At 41.0% G+C, this 19,191-nt stretch overlaps 1 protein-coding gene across 5 annotated transcripts in view; it reads right to left on the bottom strand.

The window, feature by feature from the left end:
- Window positions 1-19,191, bottom strand: part of ptk2aa (protein tyrosine kinase 2aa) — a 52,954-nt gene that overhangs the window by 20,837 nt on the left and 12,926 nt on the right. For 3 of the 5 annotated variants that reach the window (XM_063898852.1, XM_063898854.1, XM_063898855.1), the window contains exons 1-13: window positions 13,937-14,915; window positions 12,265-12,512; window positions 11,348-11,523; window positions 9,744-9,831; window positions 9,514-9,593; window positions 8,945-9,007; window positions 6,742-6,796; window positions 3,139-3,279; window positions 2,819-2,896; window positions 2,590-2,697; window positions 1,549-1,666; window positions 1,153-1,183; window positions 403-467 (exon numbers count right to left, since the gene is read on the bottom strand). In XM_063898852.1, coding sequence (XP_063754922.1) covers window positions 403-467; window positions 1,153-1,183; window positions 1,549-1,666; window positions 2,590-2,697; window positions 2,819-2,896; window positions 3,139-3,279; window positions 6,742-6,796; window positions 8,945-9,007; window positions 9,514-9,593; window positions 9,744-9,831; window positions 11,348-11,523; window positions 12,265-12,512; window positions 13,937-14,060 — 1,375 coding nt within the window. In that variant the 5' untranslated portion in view covers window positions 14,061-14,915. Of the gene's footprint in view, window positions 1-402; window positions 468-1,152; window positions 1,184-1,548; window positions 1,667-2,589; window positions 2,698-2,818; window positions 2,897-3,138; window positions 3,280-6,741; window positions 6,797-8,944; window positions 9,008-9,513; window positions 9,594-9,743; window positions 9,832-11,347; window positions 11,524-12,264; window positions 12,513-13,936; window positions 14,916-17,352; window positions 17,380-19,191 lie in introns of those variants that run through there. The other 2 variants (XM_063898857.1, XM_063898856.1) reach the window with 1 other exon arrangement.

The raw sequence follows: 19,191 nt of genomic DNA, 5'->3' as shown, positions 1-19,191 counted from the left end.
ACAGAAGACAAAGGGGAGGAGGAAACGCCGCGCCTTGGTTGGCTTAGGAGGCGTTGATGTCACTAGGTCTGCAGCCAATCAGGCAGGACAGAAGACCAGAGTGTGAGGGGGAAAAAAGAAAAGAGTGAATGGATGTGTGGCAGACCGAGGAGGAGAGGAGGAAGTAAACAAAAGAAAGCAGGAACAGAGAGGACTGCCGAGAGAGAGAGATACAGGGGGAGAAACAGGGGGAGAGGCAGTCCCGACGGAGAAGATCACAATAAGAGATGAGTGAGAGAGAAAACAGATGTCGGAGGAAATTATGTGACACAAAAGACGACAGTAGTTGGAGCCAAGGAAGCTGTCAGACGTTTCTCCTAAACCGGTCGTTGTGAGAGTGTGTGTGCATCATTTTTATCTTACCTGAGACAGAGATAGCTCTCACTCCACTCCTGACTGCTTCTAACTTTTTCTCATTATTTGATACTCTATAAAAAGAAGAAGAAACAAATTAGACAATAATCAAACAACAGTCAAAGCAGTTAACACTTAAAATATAAAAACACATACCTAGGGTAAATTGAAGCCTCTCAAACAAACATGTCATTTGTTATAGTTGTATCCTTTAAAGGAGTAGCAGGATGGAATTGGGTCTTTAAACTAACCCTCACTGTTTCAATAATCTCCCTGCCTTTGCCGTGGTCTCTCTGTCTGAGTCTGTATTCAAGCTCTACTACGATCTTTACATCACAGACCACAAGAGGCAGGGAGAAATACAGAGAGGCAGAGAGCAAAGAGAAACTTAGAGTGGGAGAAGGAGAGCAAGAGGAGGAGACTAGCCAAGTGTTTAAAAACCCTAAGTGGAAAATATTTGGCTCCTAAACTTATCTCCTTATTTGACCACAGACAGAGTGAGAGAGGAGAAAAAGGAGAGGGAGATTTGAGTTGAAAGGACCAACAGTAAGCTAATTGTTTGTGTTTAACTTAGTGACAGTTCAAATGTGATAGTCCCGCTATGGTCCTGAATAAACAAACACAAAGAACGTGTAAATCTTTTTTAGCTAATGAAGAAAATAGGCATCACAGCTCTGAATCATCAGATCTGTGATACATGTGTGATGTGTCTTTAATAAAGTCAACTGTAACAGTGCTTAGAGTGAGAAAGGTACCTACTTTGGGATGGAAGGTAGTGCTCTCTCTCCCTCTAGAGGACAAAAGCACACATCATCAGGATCAAAATGAGTAATTCAATCACACAAAATGAAGATTACAAAGAAGTTTTAACCAGCATGCGTATCAAATACATTCATTAAAAAGTATTAAAAAAGGGGGCACACTTCCTGAAACTAAAAATGTTCTCTTCTCTACGGAGGAAATTCATTTTTCGGTTTGTGTAAACGTTGCCAAAGGCTCTAGCATGGGCCAAGAAAGAACCCATTACATTTGGAGTTTAACTATAATTTCGTGGCGCACATTATTTTTCACTCGTGTGAGCACAAAACATGATAACACTCTGTAAGGCGCACCCAAAGACGCGGGATAAAAAAGGAGCCATGTTTATTTTCATACCTTTCTGAAATCGAACGATGAAAGAGTGAGTTTCCATAGTGATGAGTCGACAATAGCCATCAATCAGGTCAGCCAAGTTCTCTGCCATGGTCAGTGATGCTGTCGTAATGGTGAGAGGCTGCGCACACGCACACGCACACACACACACACACACACACACGCCTGTTACAAAGAGTCATTATCCCCAAAGACACACACATATTCTTACACATGACAGCACAGGGTGGGGGGCTGCTCCTTACGTCAGGGGAAAACTCCTATCTCAGTGCGTGTGTGTGTGTGTGTGTGTGTGTGTGTGTGTGTGTGTGTGTGTGTGTGTGTGTGTGTGTGTGTGTGTGTGTAAATCCAATAAAAGAGAAAGACTGCACTCATATATCTGCGCGGGTTACCAGACTCTTCCTCTGTGAGTAGAACCATTATGTGGGATCTATACATAGGAGAGCATCCGTTAATGTCTGTATCCATCTCAGCCACTCACAAACAAAGGGCACAGTAACCAAGTTAAGAAGCACGATGGGAACAGCTTAGGGTAAGCCTTTACTATCCAACAGAGGCCAAACTGGTCATCATGAAAAACAATTACCAATAGTACTGCCTTTAGAGAGTGAGAAACGTGTTTATTTTTCCTTGAATTAGCTTCACATACATCTCTAAAAGTGTCAAAGATTAAACACCCTTTTTTACATTTTGCACAATAGCCCAAAGCACTGTTTTCCCTGCACCAACAACTAAACTTCCAGTTCATTTGTACATAACCCTCTTAAAAGACACTCTTTACTTGTGTTCTTAAAGTCATTTTGAAATCATTTCTTTACCTGAATTTGAAGAAGATTGAGGAAAAGTGTGTAAATCATAAAAGGTACATTTCTGAAAAGGAGGAGCGATGAGGACTGTCTTGTCTCATAGCCATAGACCAGTAAAAGTCACCTTTTTGAGTTGCTTCATATTATAAATGGTATTCTTTAAAACCAATTGTACTTGTATACCCCATTTGTATGTCTAGACAAATACACAAAGATTGTAAGTGAATGTAAGTAGTACCTCAGCAGCTCCGGCTACGTTGAGCTGTAGCATCCCTTTCCTGTCCTTCTCCTCCATAGCCGAGTACTGGATGGACTGAACTTGATTGAAGTTAGCTAGATGGGTGGGCTATTGAAAATATACATATTTATTAATACTCAATATAACAACAGATATATCTTTTTTTAGATGCTGAAAAAGTGTGGAGGCTATTAAAGCCCCTTTTGAGCTTGGCTGTTTAGGAACTCACCGTGGATCCCTTGTCAGTGAGGTAGCTGATCCCTTCCTCTGGCCCGATAGCCAACTCTACCTGGATCACCCAGCTGGACTGTTAGTCAAAAGAGGAGGGGTACACGTTATGAGAGGAAGAGAGCAAAAAGGCAAGGCAGGAGTAAGAGAATAAAGAGGAGAATAGTCATGGCAATAATCATATCATTTCAAAACACACATTGGCATAGCGCCACATCTTCGATACATGCAGAACCTGATCCCGCCAGAAGAGGTCAGCCTTACACAACTAAGCAGAGCCTTTCGGGCGCATCTAGACACCATGGAATGGAAGAAACTTACCCCGAGGGCACATTTGAAGCACTCCTTGTCGAAGCGGTAGATTGGTGCAAGTATCTCTAAAAACTTCAGGATGCACTGCTCATCGTTGAGATTGGCTACCTGCTTAAACGTCTGCTGAATCAATTTACGCAGAGATTTAGCCTGAGGAGAGGAGATAATTGGAAAGAAAGAACATTTCAATTAGATACCGACTTTATTTAAAACACAATTTAAATTAAATCTGTAACTTGGAGAAGAAAGAGGAGTATGCATGAGTGTGGTGAATGTATGCGTGTGACACTAACAGAGGAAAACATTGATTGACTTATAGTCCACTCTGTTCCCAATCAAAATGACCTCCCCACTTCATTCAAGGGGCACTCTCAGTTCAGATCAATATCTTCACAAAGAGACATTGGAACTGCTGGTTACCACTCAATTAAATATCCCAATCTGCCCTTTCATGTGTAGCGTCACTTCATGTAAGTATATAACGACTCTCAGTGTGACAGTTGTTTTACTCAGACGTGATTTTTTTTAGGTCAGTTATGTTACTAGAGCGGACAGATGGGGGAATCGAGGGAAATCAAATCCATCTAGGGACATTATTCATCATTCCCTAGACATAAAGATGCACAGCACACACACGTCATATATAATCCTCTTCATCTGATGTATATATAAAACTTTGTGGCTTATATGAAGAGGAATTCATGACTTTTTCAACCCTGTTGCCCCCAACATGATATTGAGCTTCACTACATCAAATAATTTGTGATAAGGAAATGAAAATGCATATCAATTATGTTATCGTAACACACATGAAAATACACATTGACACAGGCACACATGCAGTACAGACAAACTATAAATAGCTCTCCATGTATATATAAAGATAAAGATTAGAGGGGATTTACTGCACTACAAACCGGGCTTAAAAAAGCACGAGTGGATTTACAGTAGACTGGTTCATCAAATTAAGGTCAAGCTACACAAAATAAATGAACAGTTTAGCAATTAAAATCGCAACCAGAAAGGCTTCAACTGTATTGATTTATTGACTTTTAGATGTGACCTAAACACAAGCCATTGACTGATGACAGGTGAGTCTAACACATAATCAATAGACCTAGGGTGTGTATAATGAGAACCGTGCATTTCTGAGGGTGGCATCATTGATTGATTGAAGTGTTCATTAATATCAATTTCCCATTTTATTTAGCCACGATGAATTCAACTGCTATTATATTTTTGTAATATTCAGTTGTTAATAAAAGCCTTTCTACACTTCATTTCAGAATTACAGAGCCCTGTTGCCAGCTGTCTACTTATTAAGCCTGAAGGAATCAAGAAGCCACACACACACACACACACACACACACACACGGATCAGCAGATGTCATTACACAGAAATGATTACAGAATATATTGTGTATGTGCTTATATGTGTTCTTGATAGGATCAGGGTTTTTTCATTCCTCAAATTCCACCACACAGTCTTACACATTCACACAGAGATATTGTTTGTCCAAAGTGTCCACCCTTCCTGATAGGAAATACTGCGAGGGGCTTTCATCATCCTCCTCCTCCTCCTCATCATGCTGTATCTGTAGCAATAGGGAGGTCGCTCTGCTAAACAGTCCCAGACAGTTTATATATATAACGTTTTTTTTATTTTATTCATCAGTTCAGTGACAGAAGGAAGGACGAAATATCTTAAATATCTTATCTTAAAAGTGTCTTACGTCTCTGTGTTTCCTCTGATGTGATTTGCCCAGTAGTGGCTGGAGGTCAAATAGAGTTTTGATTCAATATGGGGTTGTCACCGTGGCCCAAGCTGTCTTTCCCTTTACAATTGTTATTTTATCAAGAGAAAAGAACATCCTTCAGACACTCTGATGACAGAGTAATGGAAGGAGTTATTATTAAGTCAGGTACGAGTAGAGAGCAGGCTTTTGTCATGGCAGAACAAGTCAAAAGCTTTTATTCTAATCACCTTAAATGCAGTTATATGTATCCATTCGATCAATCGTGTCCTGTCAGTAATAGTTGTGTGTTTTTGTTGTTCTTCAAATAAAACATAGGAGTAGATATCATTGCAGTTTTATCAAATCATTTTGTGCTCTTTCATAAGGTTGAGGGCAGTTATCAGTCTGATGATGGGGAAAACTCCTCTTGGTTGATCTCCAAACCCACTAAAGGTCAGTTTAACTCAACCTGCTGCCCAGCCTGTCGATATGAATGAGCAGACTCTGCTCTGTATAAAGCTTTCACCACAGCTTAAAAAATCAGTCACTCTTTACTACCACAGCCATCTGCTCCAAGGTGTGTGTGTGTGTGTGTGTGTGTGTGTGTGTGTGTGTGTGTGTGTGTGTGTGTGTGTGTGTGTGTGTGTGTGTGGAAGTAGAGTCCATTGAGGGCTAATAATCCCATTAAATGACCACCATTCTCTTTCATCAGGGCGAAAGGCAGAAACATAAATGACAGCTGTGCTCTCTTGCAGACGCGCGCGCACGCAGACACACACACGTTAAATGCAAATACCTAATACCTCTACTAGTTCTGTTTGCTTTACAATAATCAAGATGGACTCTGGGGAATGTTTGTTGATATAATAGTAAAAAATGAGAAACTAGGAGAGGCGGTGGAGTAGGTGATGAGGGGGGAGTCATAGTGGCTTGACAGACGGGGGGACCCCAGAAGGAGACGCACACTGACTTGTCCTCCTCCCTCTTCATTGTTGGATAGAGAAAGTGGGTTTAAATATGACCTTAGGGTCACACACACATAACACAAACACACAGTTCCTCTCCTTCTGCAGAGCATCTGTCCGCCCGCCCGCTGACATCAAGACCTTTTCAGGTCACTGGGGCCTTTCTTTCACACAGACACACTGAAACCCTCCCCATAAACGCGTGCCGTAAATGTATCACTGTCAGAGTGTGTGCATTGTGCCGGCACACCCAGCCATCACTGCAAACATACACAACACAACGGCAGAGCTTTCTTGCGTGTGTGTTCATCTCACGACTAAACTTATTAGATCCAGGTCCTGCAGGGTGGGATGAATTGCTAGAACAAATTCTAATTTCAGGAAAAACCTAAGCCAGCAAAAAAGCCAATAAGGGTATCTCTCTCTTACTTTAAAAGTGAGATTTGCAGAACAGAGCTCAGTCCCTGGTGAAAACCAAATCCATCACAAGTCTTTATGTAGAATATAAGTACACACTCTGGTTCGTATTCATTCTTTTTTGCCTCCATTCAACAAAACTTATGGCAAGTTGGCAAAGATCTCATCCAAATGTTGTTGAGTCTTGAGCTACTTCACACTTTGTCAGCCAGCCTTTTCAACACATTCAGAAAATTGGCTCAAAAGAGCAGTCACATAAAAGGGGTGCTGCCTATGAACCACCCACTTTGGTTACTGTTAGTAATAGAGTAACTGCAGTGGGTCAGATGGGGCAGCTACTGAATGAGGGGGAGGTTGACTTCCTTATTTACGTCTCGGACCTTATTGATCCACAAATATTTCACAGGGAGAAGGCGAATACAATGATTTAGCAACCTGACATATTATATTGTGTGTACTATTGTGTGATCTCCATTCAGAGTCTTTGTTCTCACCTTGACTGAATCCAGCAGGTCTTTTGGGAAAAAACGCCTCAAGCCAACGTCTTTCCTGGAGAGAGAGAGAGACAGATAGAGATACGAGAGGAAGAGAGCAGAATGATTATGCTGTAATTACACTGAGGAATGTTAATTGGCAACCACTTCTGTCTTTATCTGATATCGGATGCTTATTTTTCCCTCTGTACAGAGATTACAAACAACATCAACAGACAGAGACAGTTAGGCAAGACCATCGACTGAAGACAAGAAACAGAAAGCTGTGACTAAATGCTGACCATGAAAGCACTACTCATTTTTTCCTGAGAACAAAAGGGGCTGATGGAAAACAGAGAGAGCTGAAAAAGAGTGATAGACAGAGGCAGTGCAAAGAGAGGGAAACCACAGAGACAAAGAAAGATGTGCGGAGCTCAAACAGGAAGCTTGCTAATGATTCAAACTTCTCTAGAGAGAAGACAAGAACAGGGGGAGGAGGAGAGATTGAGAGGAGAGTGTAGGGGAAAGAGTGAGCACTTAAATCATCTTATTTCTCCGACAAATATCAGTCAATGATAATCATAGTACTATAGCAGTTAGAGAGCAGGTCAGATGGCGGGTAGTAAATCACAGATAAGACGCTGCCCTGTGGATATGGATATATATATATATATATATATATATATATATATACTGTACACACACACACTACCAGGCTTGCCTCCACTTGAAATATTCGACTTTATGGCAAAGTCATATTCCAATAGTAGTATTTTGCATAGGGCTAAACTGCATGTCTATAAGAGGACACTTGGTAAAACATGTGAGATGTCACCCCCAAAACTGTTCTCTCTCTCGAAATGTCATTCATAGAAGCAACACGAAGCACAAACAGAAAATAGAAGACGCTTTGAGGGATGACAACAAACTAACCTCAAAGAACGAGCACTAATGAAAGCCTCCTTTAAAAATGCTTTGCATCAGCTCGCAGACCACAAGGACGACAGACAACTACACCCAGCTGATGCAAATCTTTTGAGACTCATTATAAACTTGGAAAAATAAACTAAAAATATGGGCATTTAATTCATCATCATGTCTGAGACATTTCCTGTAATTGCTACAAATTGAGGGGAACATAGAGACAATGTTCAATTGGTTCACATCCAGTTTGTTAATTCCAATTAACTGCTAGCAGAAACTACAGAGTGAACGTGCAAAAGAGAGGAACTCTTTACCGTAAACTTTTTGAAAATGACATGGGAATTCTTCGGAAATTGTAGACCCATAAAATAACATTTTAATTGTGGTATGTTGCTGTTAAAAGAACAAAAAGAAAATGCTAGGATGAAAAAAGTAGAGGTTTTTAATGGCTGAAACAAAGACTCTATCAAACATGTTTGGGCGGTGTTAGACCGCAGACACTCAACAAAAGCCTTGATGGCAAACTGTCAGCTTGTAGTATTCAAAGCCTTAACGGCACTTTCCCCTCGCACTCTTGTAGGTTTAAAATATGCATGATAGCAACATCTTTTTCCAATCAAAAAGGGAGAGACAAAGAGCATCATATAGAGAAAAAACAAAGAGAGGAAGAACACAGGATAAAGCAGACTGAAAAGAGGACTAGAGCATAGAGGAGAAGGACAGACAGGAAAAGGACGGAGAACAGAGACAAAGAGATATCACAGGAAAGACAGAGAGCATTCTTCTCAGTTAATTGAAGAGCTCGTTAGGCTGATGGACAGAAATAAAGTCCTCTTTGGAGCAGGGCAGCTCATTAGAATCGAACCAGTTTGAGTCAAGCCTTGTCAGTGCCAAGCTTTGTTAATTGTCTTCATCGACATCAATCTACACGGGCGCTGTGGGTGGATCAAGACAGAGAGCAAACCAGGGAGCTATCATGGAAAAAGCATCCAAACCGACACATATTAAAGAATATTTACCATGTGTCATAAGCTGACTGGATAAACAGTGTTTAAATAATAATGGTAGCTAGACTGTACACTTTCAGTCTTTCCAGAACTTTGTACAATTCCCAAACCCTTTTCTGCAAGCCACAGGTTATTAGGAACTGCATATGAACCCTGACCCAAATACTGAGAAACTCTGTTGTTTTTCTGTTATTTCTGAAGGATTACAAAACAGTTTCCATGTAGAGGAAGGATGTGAAGTACGAGAGAGCTTGTAAGCTGCTGAACACTTCGCTAAAGAGGAAAATACTTACTCCAATAGTTCATAGTTGGACTTCTTGTCCAGGGCGTTTCCTCTCATCTCTTTGAAGAACCTCCTGGAAAAGCAACCATCAAAGCACAGGGAGAGACCAAGGTCAGATAGATTCACTGCAGACACAGATTCACTGCAGAGACAAGCTATTAAATATGTACCAACAACCAGTCATGTTTAACATTTTACCAGGACAGAAAATCCTGGTACCTACTTCCAAAAATACAGAAATAGTCACGACTTCAGAAACCATTGTAGTACAAAAAAACTAACTAGTTGCTTTAAAAAGTGTAGCCGAGAGGAAAACTTAAAAAAGGTTTAACACAAATCATCTGGTGTAGAAAACAACTGTCATGGATATCGCCTTAATTGCTAGTTTAAGCAAAAAATAGATGGAATGAGTTTTAAAGTGACACTTTTTATCCTGGTTTTAAAACTTCTCTTTTGAAGTAAAAACACAATAGCAATCTAACATAAATAAATTCGGTAGTTCGTAGTATTGTAGCTCTGTGTTGTTCAAGCGCCAAGTCATAAAGAGAGCCATTGCTTCTTAATGTGAGCACACTTTACCTGATTTCTAGACAGCCCAGTTTGAGCGCTACATCTTGTTCCACCTGTTCCCCGATCTGTGTCATGTAGTCGTGCTTCCCCTGGGGGTACACACATGAAAAGACAGTTCATTACTACAAACAACAAATGTCAATCTCACACACAAATACAGACAACGGTTCTGCTGACCTACATTAATTAAAGTGTGTGTGTGTGTGTGTGAGAGTGGGTGTTTGTATGTGTGTGTGTACCTGGTGGTAGAAATAGTTGAGTGTTGGTTTGTCTTCTGTAAACTGCTGCAAAAAGGCTTTCGGAAGATACCGGATCCTTAACTCATATCTACAGGAGAGAAGAAAGGGAGAGTGAATATGTGGAAAAGATTGAACAATAATATGTTTCACCGCAAATGGCAAAATACTCAGCTTTTCTACCGTAAAATACAAACTTTCAAGGCAACTTAAATAGAACTTTCCAAACTCTTTTTACAGCGCATCTACGTTTTTACTCACAATGCAGTTGAGAAAAATAGGTTTACAGAATTCCTTTACATCCACATCCATCGATGTATATTTGATGTGTATTTATTTGAACACCTGTTCATATGACTTGATTTATGTTTTCAAACCGTCTTCTATCAGGTAAGACATTGAATAATACGTTTAATTGAGCGCAGGGAAGAGCAAAGGAGAGGAACGGATGAAAGGTTTAGTCAGTTAAAGGCAAATATGTTATTTTTAGAAATGATCAAGAACAAGTATGATACAGATCAAGTATGGAGACAAGGAGAGAGAGGAAGAGAGATGGAGGCAAGGGGGAAAAAAAGAATGGATATAAGAAGACAGATTGCAAGATCAGTGGAAGAGAGACAGAATAGAGACAGAGAGGGTTGTTGATTTAGTCAGACAAAGCAGGCATCTGGTTCCCTCTTTTTTTATGTCCACAGTGCAAAAGGTCTCCACCTCACAAAGCATCATCACCCAGACCGCCACAATAAGCGCAATATATACCAGAGCATTAGCATCCAAACTGCCTAACCAACTCCACCACACCGCACCACACAACCCTCTCATCACAACACAACAGACGGGTTGCACTTTTTTTATGACGTTGTTTGTCTGGCACAAATCACTTCTGCTACTTTGGTGTACAATAGGACAGACTGCTGAAGCCAACTGTGTGAGAAGACAGTGACTTTAACTAAATGTACACAAACAAACAAGTCGGGCTCAATCTCTTGGTGACTGGTTATAAAATTAAAACCCGGAGCGATAAATAAATTAAGCTCATCCCCTAAACCTTTTGAGATACTCATGTATAATGAGTTATTCACTGGCCTGTTGGTGCAGTAACAGTGCAGTCCCACTTTGTTTCTAGTTTCTACACAAAAAGTCTTCTTCCAAAATATCTTCTACCATGAAGAAATAATACAAGCAGCAGAAAAAAGGAGGGACACTGCCGTACGAAGCTTTATAAATGTTGTGCTGTTAGCCCAAAAGCCACGCTAACACCCGACATTTATGCTTCACCTCATTTTCCACCTGCTTTTCCCAAAGTACAGCAAATTCCACCCTTTGTAACCGCTCTGTCTATCCAATCAAACCCCTGCATCACAACAGCTCTGGGTCATTTGTGGCCTGAAGCATTGACTTGTGTCCTGTCTAGATGGTATTCCTAGATTTACAAGAGAAGACCCAACCTATTGTTACCTTAACCAATCTAGGTCAATGCCTACACTAAACCATCTGGCAAGACTTTCTCAAAATCAGGGGTTATCAACTAGACAGGACCCTGCACGAGCTTCAGCGTAATGTCTTTAATATAACTTCAGCACAATGACACACTCTTCTTTTCTCACCTCCAGTCCTCGTTTGGTCGCGCTTGTTGTAATTCGTAATTTTCTCTGACGTGGGACACGCCCATATCAGGATGGAGCCAGTGCACCTGATCCCTGGATTGGGTGTTGGTGAGACGGAGGCCGAAACAGGACGTCCAGCGCACCTTGTGGATGTCCAAAATCTTCTGAATGATTCCCTGAAAACAAAAAAAGAGTAAAATATTTCATTTTGATGAACTTTTTTTCAACAGTTTTCAATGGTCCAAAAGCATTAGGTGAAGGGTAACAAAAACAAAGGCATTCAAATATTATTTTTTGAGACAGGTCTGCAGATATTTCTGGTAGGACTGGTGTATTCGGGTAAATTGAGCTAAACCGCAAACCATTTACCCCTTAAAGTGTAGTCATGTTGACTCAAGAATTGTATCAGTGTTGTCAGTGCTGGACAAAAACAGCGCGCCAGTCTGGCATTTTGCATCAGGTCAACGAGGGCACATGTGTGTGGATTGACTTCAAGTGATTTAACATGACGTTCCCACCCAAACAAGTTGACAGCCGTCATACACACATGCATGATAATGCTCACACAACCATGTATGTTGCATCTCTAGGGGGTCTGACCTAGATACTGAAAGAGAAAAAGTGAAGAGATGGAGAGGATTGATATATCCTGTATGACTGCTGATGTTTGAGCAGTGTTGGGGAGTCGACCGTTCGACTCGATCTAAAAATATAGTGCCAAGTAAACATACACTATTACACACACCCTGAGGTCATGCTATGAGGATGTGTTGACAATAAGACTAATGTAAAATAGCACCAGCCTTATCCAGTTTGAGCTGATTTAAATGGGATGTTATTGTAAAGCGTCTCAAATTGTTGTTACCATAGATACATTGAGTTCATGGTGCCCCATAAAAGCGTGTCTCTGTTCTCACCCTGACATCCGTTGCATCTCCATATCGGATATTAGACGACCAGCAGCTGTTTTCAGTGTTGGTCTCAAAGTGATGGAAGACCTTCAGAACCCTGTCCACGGAGCCTGCCATGGTTCGGTCCGACACCCCACCGCTCAGCCGTGATTTGGCTCCTCCCAGAAGAGCATGGTTTAGGTTAGGGTCCAGGTAGGCAGTCGCCATGGTTTTCCCTGCTGACACTGGCGCTGCTGCTAGGTGTCTGTCATATTCTGGAACGGAGTAGGGAGAAAATCAGACATCGAGGGAATGAGGAAGAATATAAAGAAGAGTCAGAGGAGGTAATATAAACTTCATATTTTAGCTTGTAGACAAACACTGACTACTAGCTCACACACAGAGTATATAAGTATTAGGGCCAGATTTTTATCTTGATTTGGTTATACTCTGTACATCCTAATGTCCTAAAAGTGGGGACATTAACTGTATTATGAGAAATTACAAGAAGCAGATACAATCGATATGCATAAAAAAAAGCTGGAGCTAGATACTGTTTTGAGATTTAAAAAAATGAAATAATAAAGATAATAAAATAAGAGCTCTGATTACCTTTCTGTCAATCAGCTTCTCATTAATCATAAGTTTCAGCTCAACTTAAATTGTTGGTATAATCCGATTTACAGTTCATGAACCTAAAAGATATTAAATTCATATGAACGCAAAGAACAGCAGAAAATACTAACAAATAATAAACTGGATTCAGCTGGAATATTTTTCTTAAAGATAATGAATTTCAAAAATGCTTCCAGCTTTATTTTGTACAATGTAGTAATACAATGGAGTGATGCACTTGTGATGTGGATTGGAATCCTGCTCGTCATATTTTGAATGAACCTTGAACAGCAAATGTCTCCTATAGATAAGACATTCTTTGGTTATGGAAAAATCTGAACAATGAAATACCGGTGAGAGAAATAATGAGAGAGAAGTACAGTCAGTCAGGGTCAAAGCTTAATTTTATCTCCTGGTTCTGTGGCAGACAATGCACCTCAGGCTGACGTTTTTCCTGAATAAGAAGTTGTGGCATTGACACACTTCCTGGAATTCCATTGTAATTTCAACTGGGAATGCCCGACAAGAACTACCTCCTCTACGTACGAGTGAGCAAGATGTGTGTTTTTGTATATATCTGTGTGTGTGCTGTTGTTATAATGAGACTGTGTAGGAAAAAAGATGCCCTCTCTCTGGCTGGTTCCCTTTTGTCCTGTGCTTCTCCTCCTCTCTCCTCCATTAAAGGAAAATTGATATGTTCTTGCAGGTAATTACACCTGGCAGGAAAAGACGAAGAAAGCATTTCCTCACTGTCATACACAAACGCATAACTGAGAGGAAAGCCTGCAGTTAACTGGTTGATGGATATATAACATGTTATTTTGCCAATGTCAGATGGTAAGGCCTTTAAATCAAATAACTCTGATGGCTTTCAGGACTTTAGCCTGCCTCTCTTTCTCTTTTGCTGGCACACACACATAGACACAGACACAGACACACACACACACACACACAACTTAAGCAGAACAACGGTAGCCCTGGCTGTATACCAAGTCAGTTCCCATGGAGTCAGATGTCACACTGTGTAGGGGCTTTATGCTACTTGTGTTTTTCTGTGTGTGTGAAAAGGAGATTTCATTCGTACCTCTCTCCCAACACATGGGGAAGGGGCTACAGCCGCTCATATCCATGGAAACACATGTCTGTTCCTCTCTGTGTCTGTCTGCACCAAGGACAGATAGACAGCTTGCAGTCTCACAGCCACGCATCACACACACAAACGCACACGCTAAACTTCTCGTGTATAGAAGAGCTACATAAATAAACACACACAAACAAGATCCTGACACATCTTCAAGAACACACTCACATAACCCAAACACTAAGACACGCTAACACACAGTCGGTCTCCCAAGGTCTCCAATCTTTGTCTCCAACTTTTCGTCAACAGCCTCGTTAGCCAACAGTTAGTTCCAGAGCAGTAATCCTCAAACAGGCTGATTTTCTGGTCACTTGGCACTTTGTCCCGTGTGAAGATGCTACATCGTACACATCCACAGGGAAAATGTCACAAAAATAGCCTTCTTTGTCCGTCTTCTAAATCCATATCTGTTTTCCACAGTAGCATGAGCGGAGTAAAGTTAGCTTCTCCCACAAACTTCCCACCTCTTCCTATTTAGTCCACTTCTAAATTACTCCTGAGCGGCCCCTCTCTGATGACACAACACTGTTTGTTTTTTGCCCAATTTCTGCCCCATGCCTGCAATCCATGGTTACGCAGTTGCCAGGAAAGAGTCAAGCGCTCATCACTCAGGAGAGGACTCGGGTTATTTCTCTCAGTGGAGTCCCTGTGATGGTGAGAAAAACTGCACCTCCAGAAAAAGTTAAAGACAGCCAAATCCAAGTTGAAGTGTTGATCCAATGGACATTCAGTTGGTAAGTGGTCACAGAGAGGGAGAGACAAATACTCCAGACAGTGTTCTTCACTTGGAAAATGAAAGTGAGAGAAAAGATTGAGCGAGAAAAACAAAGGAAACAGACACAGCGTGACAAAGAGAGAGAGAGAAAGAGAGAGGTTGTTACAGGATAAAGAGAGGAAAAAGAGGACAGAGCAGCACGACTAAACAAAGTTGAGCAGAGAGTGAGAGCTTGAAAGAGAGGGAGTGCTGCTGGAAAAGCAGGAGGAGCTAAAAACCATTAATATGCTAATCTCTCCGATCTCTTGTGTTCAATGAAAAAAAAATCCCACTTCTGTTTATGAAGCTGACCTCTGAACAGCCCATTATGTTCTACCAATATTGCAACCATCTCAAATGAAACACTGAAGATTAAAGGAAAAACAAATCAACATCAAAAGAGTAATCCAATGCACTTAATTATCCAGCTTTGGGTAAAAACACTCCTCCAGGACAGAGATCGCCATACTGTCCACAACTTCACAATGATCAATAAGTTCGTGGAGAAAAAAAATGGAACAGTTTTGCTTCTGTGGGACGACAAAATTGGTCCAAACAAAGATGGAGAAGTCAGAAATAGGCAAAAAACGTTGTCTTCCTAAACTGATTGTTAACAATCTGCATAACTTCATACTAATCGGAAATTATTTCAATACTTTACCAAAGGTTTACTATTCCCCATTACTTTTTATCATGACTTAAGTATTCTGATATTATCATACTTTAGGGTTAATGGTTATTTCCACCCCGTATTTAACTCTGACACAAACTACAACATCCCCTAAATTTGATTCTCTTTCCGAACTGGCCACTCTACCCAGATATAGATCAATCGTCTTTCTTCCTAACAAAATAGAAAAATGCATCCTTGAATTTCTTAAGAGAACAGAAAGAGAAGAACAGAGCATTTTTGCCAGCCCTGCGTTGCCCTGGCTGTGCCCAGCATGTAAACTAGCAGCTGTTAGCAACATGCCAACCACTTCCCTTCCAAACCACAGGGTCTCAATCAATCACACTTCCTATGCACATTCAGTGTCATTCAGCCTGTACTTTGAGGTCACACACTCTCCAGCTCTCAGAGTGCTCGAGGTGCTGCCCTGAAGGCTCATCTCCGAGGCAACATGCCTTCAATATCCTGCAAGCCAGGGGCACCTATAGCAGTCTGTGGGCGTTGCTGCTGACCAGATGCCAGCGTCCATAAATCAAATGGACATTTATACAGCCCAACACATCCACTGAAGAACTACAGAGACCTCAACAAGCTCCAACACATAAGTACTAATGCATAAAGCACAGCTAGAAAACATGAGACCTGAATAGGTACCGGATCTCGACCTCACATTGGTGCATTTACAGGAATATGTGTGTCAATGTGTGTGCATGTTTCCTTAATGTTACATCTCGAGCATTGTTATGAAAATTGCGTGGTAGCAGGGGGGGTTTAGTAGGGTGTGTGTGTGTGTGTGTGCCTTTTGTCAGGGGGCCGGATGTTGCCATGAATAGGAAGCGCTCTTTTGGGACCGTGCCAAAGTCTCTATCTCGCTGTGCTTATGAACACGTAATTATTTTTGCAGGCGAGGGAGACACAACCTGCATCATCTACCGAAATGCAAATACAAATTTCAAAAGATGCTGCTAAACCTCAGAAGCAAAGTAGCTACTTTGATGTTGGCTTGCATATTATGTGTTTTCAGTATAAATAAGTATGTTCTCACCGATGCCTTGAAGTTCAAATTCAAAGGCTATTTAAATTACAAACGTATTGAATAAATTGAGTGCCTTCCTCTTATAATCCACCTCACTAATCAGGTCGAAATGCGGTTCCTCTTGGCTCAGCTTGTTTCATTTTTAAATATATTTTTAAACTGATGGGATTAAATCAGTTAATTTTCTTTATGACAAGTTATTGATTGAACAGTAAATTATTAACATTCACAGATGAAAGGAAATAAAACCTATTTTAATCACTGGTATTCTGGAAATACCCTTAAAACATCCTGTCCAACTTTGATTCTGTATTTACAACTCCATTGTTATTCTCTTGCTTCCTCATAGCTGGCAACTAATGTGATTCACAGGACATTGGCAACTTCATTCATCTGATACAACGGGCCGGACACGCCTTCCCTCAGGGCCTAATGCCATGACACATACATATGCTTCACTGCTCAAATAGTTTTAGTAAGGCCTAAGGAACGATATGTATATACCCTCAGGTTTTTTGGGAGTTCAAATGTCTTCAAAGAGCATATTTTGTATGTGGTTTCTGCTGTGTGAAGATTACACACTCTCTGCCTCATCCCTGTCTACACTAATGACACCAAAACACACACACACACACACACACACACAGCCCAACATTTTTCTCTTTTCATACACACCCACAAAAATGAATAGTAAGTTGTCCTTGAGATTGTTTAATAAGACTATTCCCAAAATCCACTGGATGGAGTTCTGAGCCAATACTCTTTATATATTCTCCATTATTATCCCTTGCTGTGACGTAACTACACTTCAGAGGCTGGAAGACTGGATGAAGCAGCTGAGTGATGAAGCAGCTGAGTGATGATCAGCGCTGCAGTAAATGTGCATAAAAGCTACTGACCTGTGTAGTAGGCAATCCGGGAAATATCTGAAACAAACACAGAAATAACAGAGTTAGCTCATGTGTTTGATTATCAGGCACTGAATAAAGACATCATCAGGGATCACAAATGTAGCTGAAGTTTATAGAGTCCCACAGCAGGTGTAGCCAGATCAGTGGCTGAGTGTGATTTGTTTAGGGTACAACAGTGCCTGCTGCAGAGCTTCATCAATCAAATGAATCAATGTCCTGTTGATGTTTCAGCAGGATATTGATTGGTTAAGAAAAAAAACAATCAATATCCAATTGTAACATGTGATTCACTCACAGGAGGTTTGATACAGCTTTATTGGTCATCCTAAATAGCTTAACCGGGAAATGGACAGTGATAAGGTTTCAGATCAGTCTACCATGTAACATTTGTTTGAGGGAGGGCTGTCCCTTGACCCTCCCATGGCTTTTTAATGGTTAAAGATTAACTTTATTCTTATAGAGAGTCCCTCTGCTCTAATGTTTTAACCTTGCTGTGCATACTACATTGGGCATGTAAAGAGAAAACATGCAACACAAAGTTGGACATAGGCGCCATATTGTGCAAAAATGCTCATTTTATAATAGGCTAAAAGTAAAAGCAACCATCATAGTGTAATTATCGAGGGGCTATACTGCACTACATTGATACTACAACTCCCAAACTCCCACAGGATGCCCAGGAAGAGCCTTTTGAAAACTTGACACCCGGACCTATCACACTGAGTTAGAGCAGTGATAGGGCTGTGTGCAGGAAGAGGTCAGCAGGATAAGTGCCTAAGTGCTTTGTATACACACACACACACACACACACACACACACACACACACACACACACACACACACACACACACACACACACACACACACACACACACACACACACACACACACACACACACACACACACACACACACACACACACACACACACACACACACACACACACACACACACACACACACACACACACACACACACACACACACACAGATTGCAGGGGTTGTCAACAAAAATGATGTAATGGTAAGAAAACCCACACATCAAAAGGAAATGCCAGAGAGGTGACTCACTGTATTATCGACACAACTCTTTGTAACATGAAGCCATGACCCTTCAGTGTGTGTGTGTGTGTGTGTGTGTGTGTGTGTGTGTGTGTGTGTGTGTCTTTTTACTTTTACCAGGTATAATGTGCAGTCAGAATGCAGAAACCAGCTCGTTTCCCCACAGAACATTAAAGGCGTAATCATTTCCTCTCAATCTCAACAACATGTTGAGAATTGTTAGATTAATCCCAAAGACAAACATTACAACAAGTGACTTAACCGCATCCTAAACGGATGAAATGGACCGGGATTAACAGACTTAAGGCTGCTTAAGTCTCAGAGAGTCTATAATGACATCTGCAGTGGAGAGATGTGAACCCTGCACACACCATCTGTCATACGGATGCTCCGGCTGACTATTTGTCTTACTGTCTCTCCTGTAAGCGTTCGATGCAAGTTAAGTGCTATGCAGCCTGACATCTGCAGCCAGAGTGGCGTTGCTACAGTCTAGACGAAAAACCAGAGGAGACTGTGGCCTTTTCATGTCTGAGAATCAAGATCAAACTGCACCTGTAGGGCTGGGATAAAATATTGCCGTCTTTATACCAGTTATTAGTTGAAACACCTCTTAAACACATGCTTTATCTGCCCTGGTGTTGTTAATAAGTGATGCTGTTGTGATTAACACTGAAAATAAGGGCTAACTTTACCTTGCTGTGTCATTTATTCTTTCCATCTCTCCCATAGGAGTGCTAGCATGGTGCTAATTACATATCAGTCTGT

Source organism: Eleginops maclovinus, chromosome 13 (genome assembly GCF_036324505.1).
Source record: "Eleginops maclovinus isolate JMC-PN-2008 ecotype Puerto Natales chromosome 13, JC_Emac_rtc_rv5, whole genome shotgun sequence".
NCBI classification, from domain to species: Eukaryota; Metazoa; Chordata; class Actinopteri; order Perciformes; family Eleginopidae; genus Eleginops; species Eleginops maclovinus.
The sequence above is the reverse complement of the archived record's forward strand: the minus strand, read 5'-3'. Positions and strand labels throughout refer to the sequence as shown.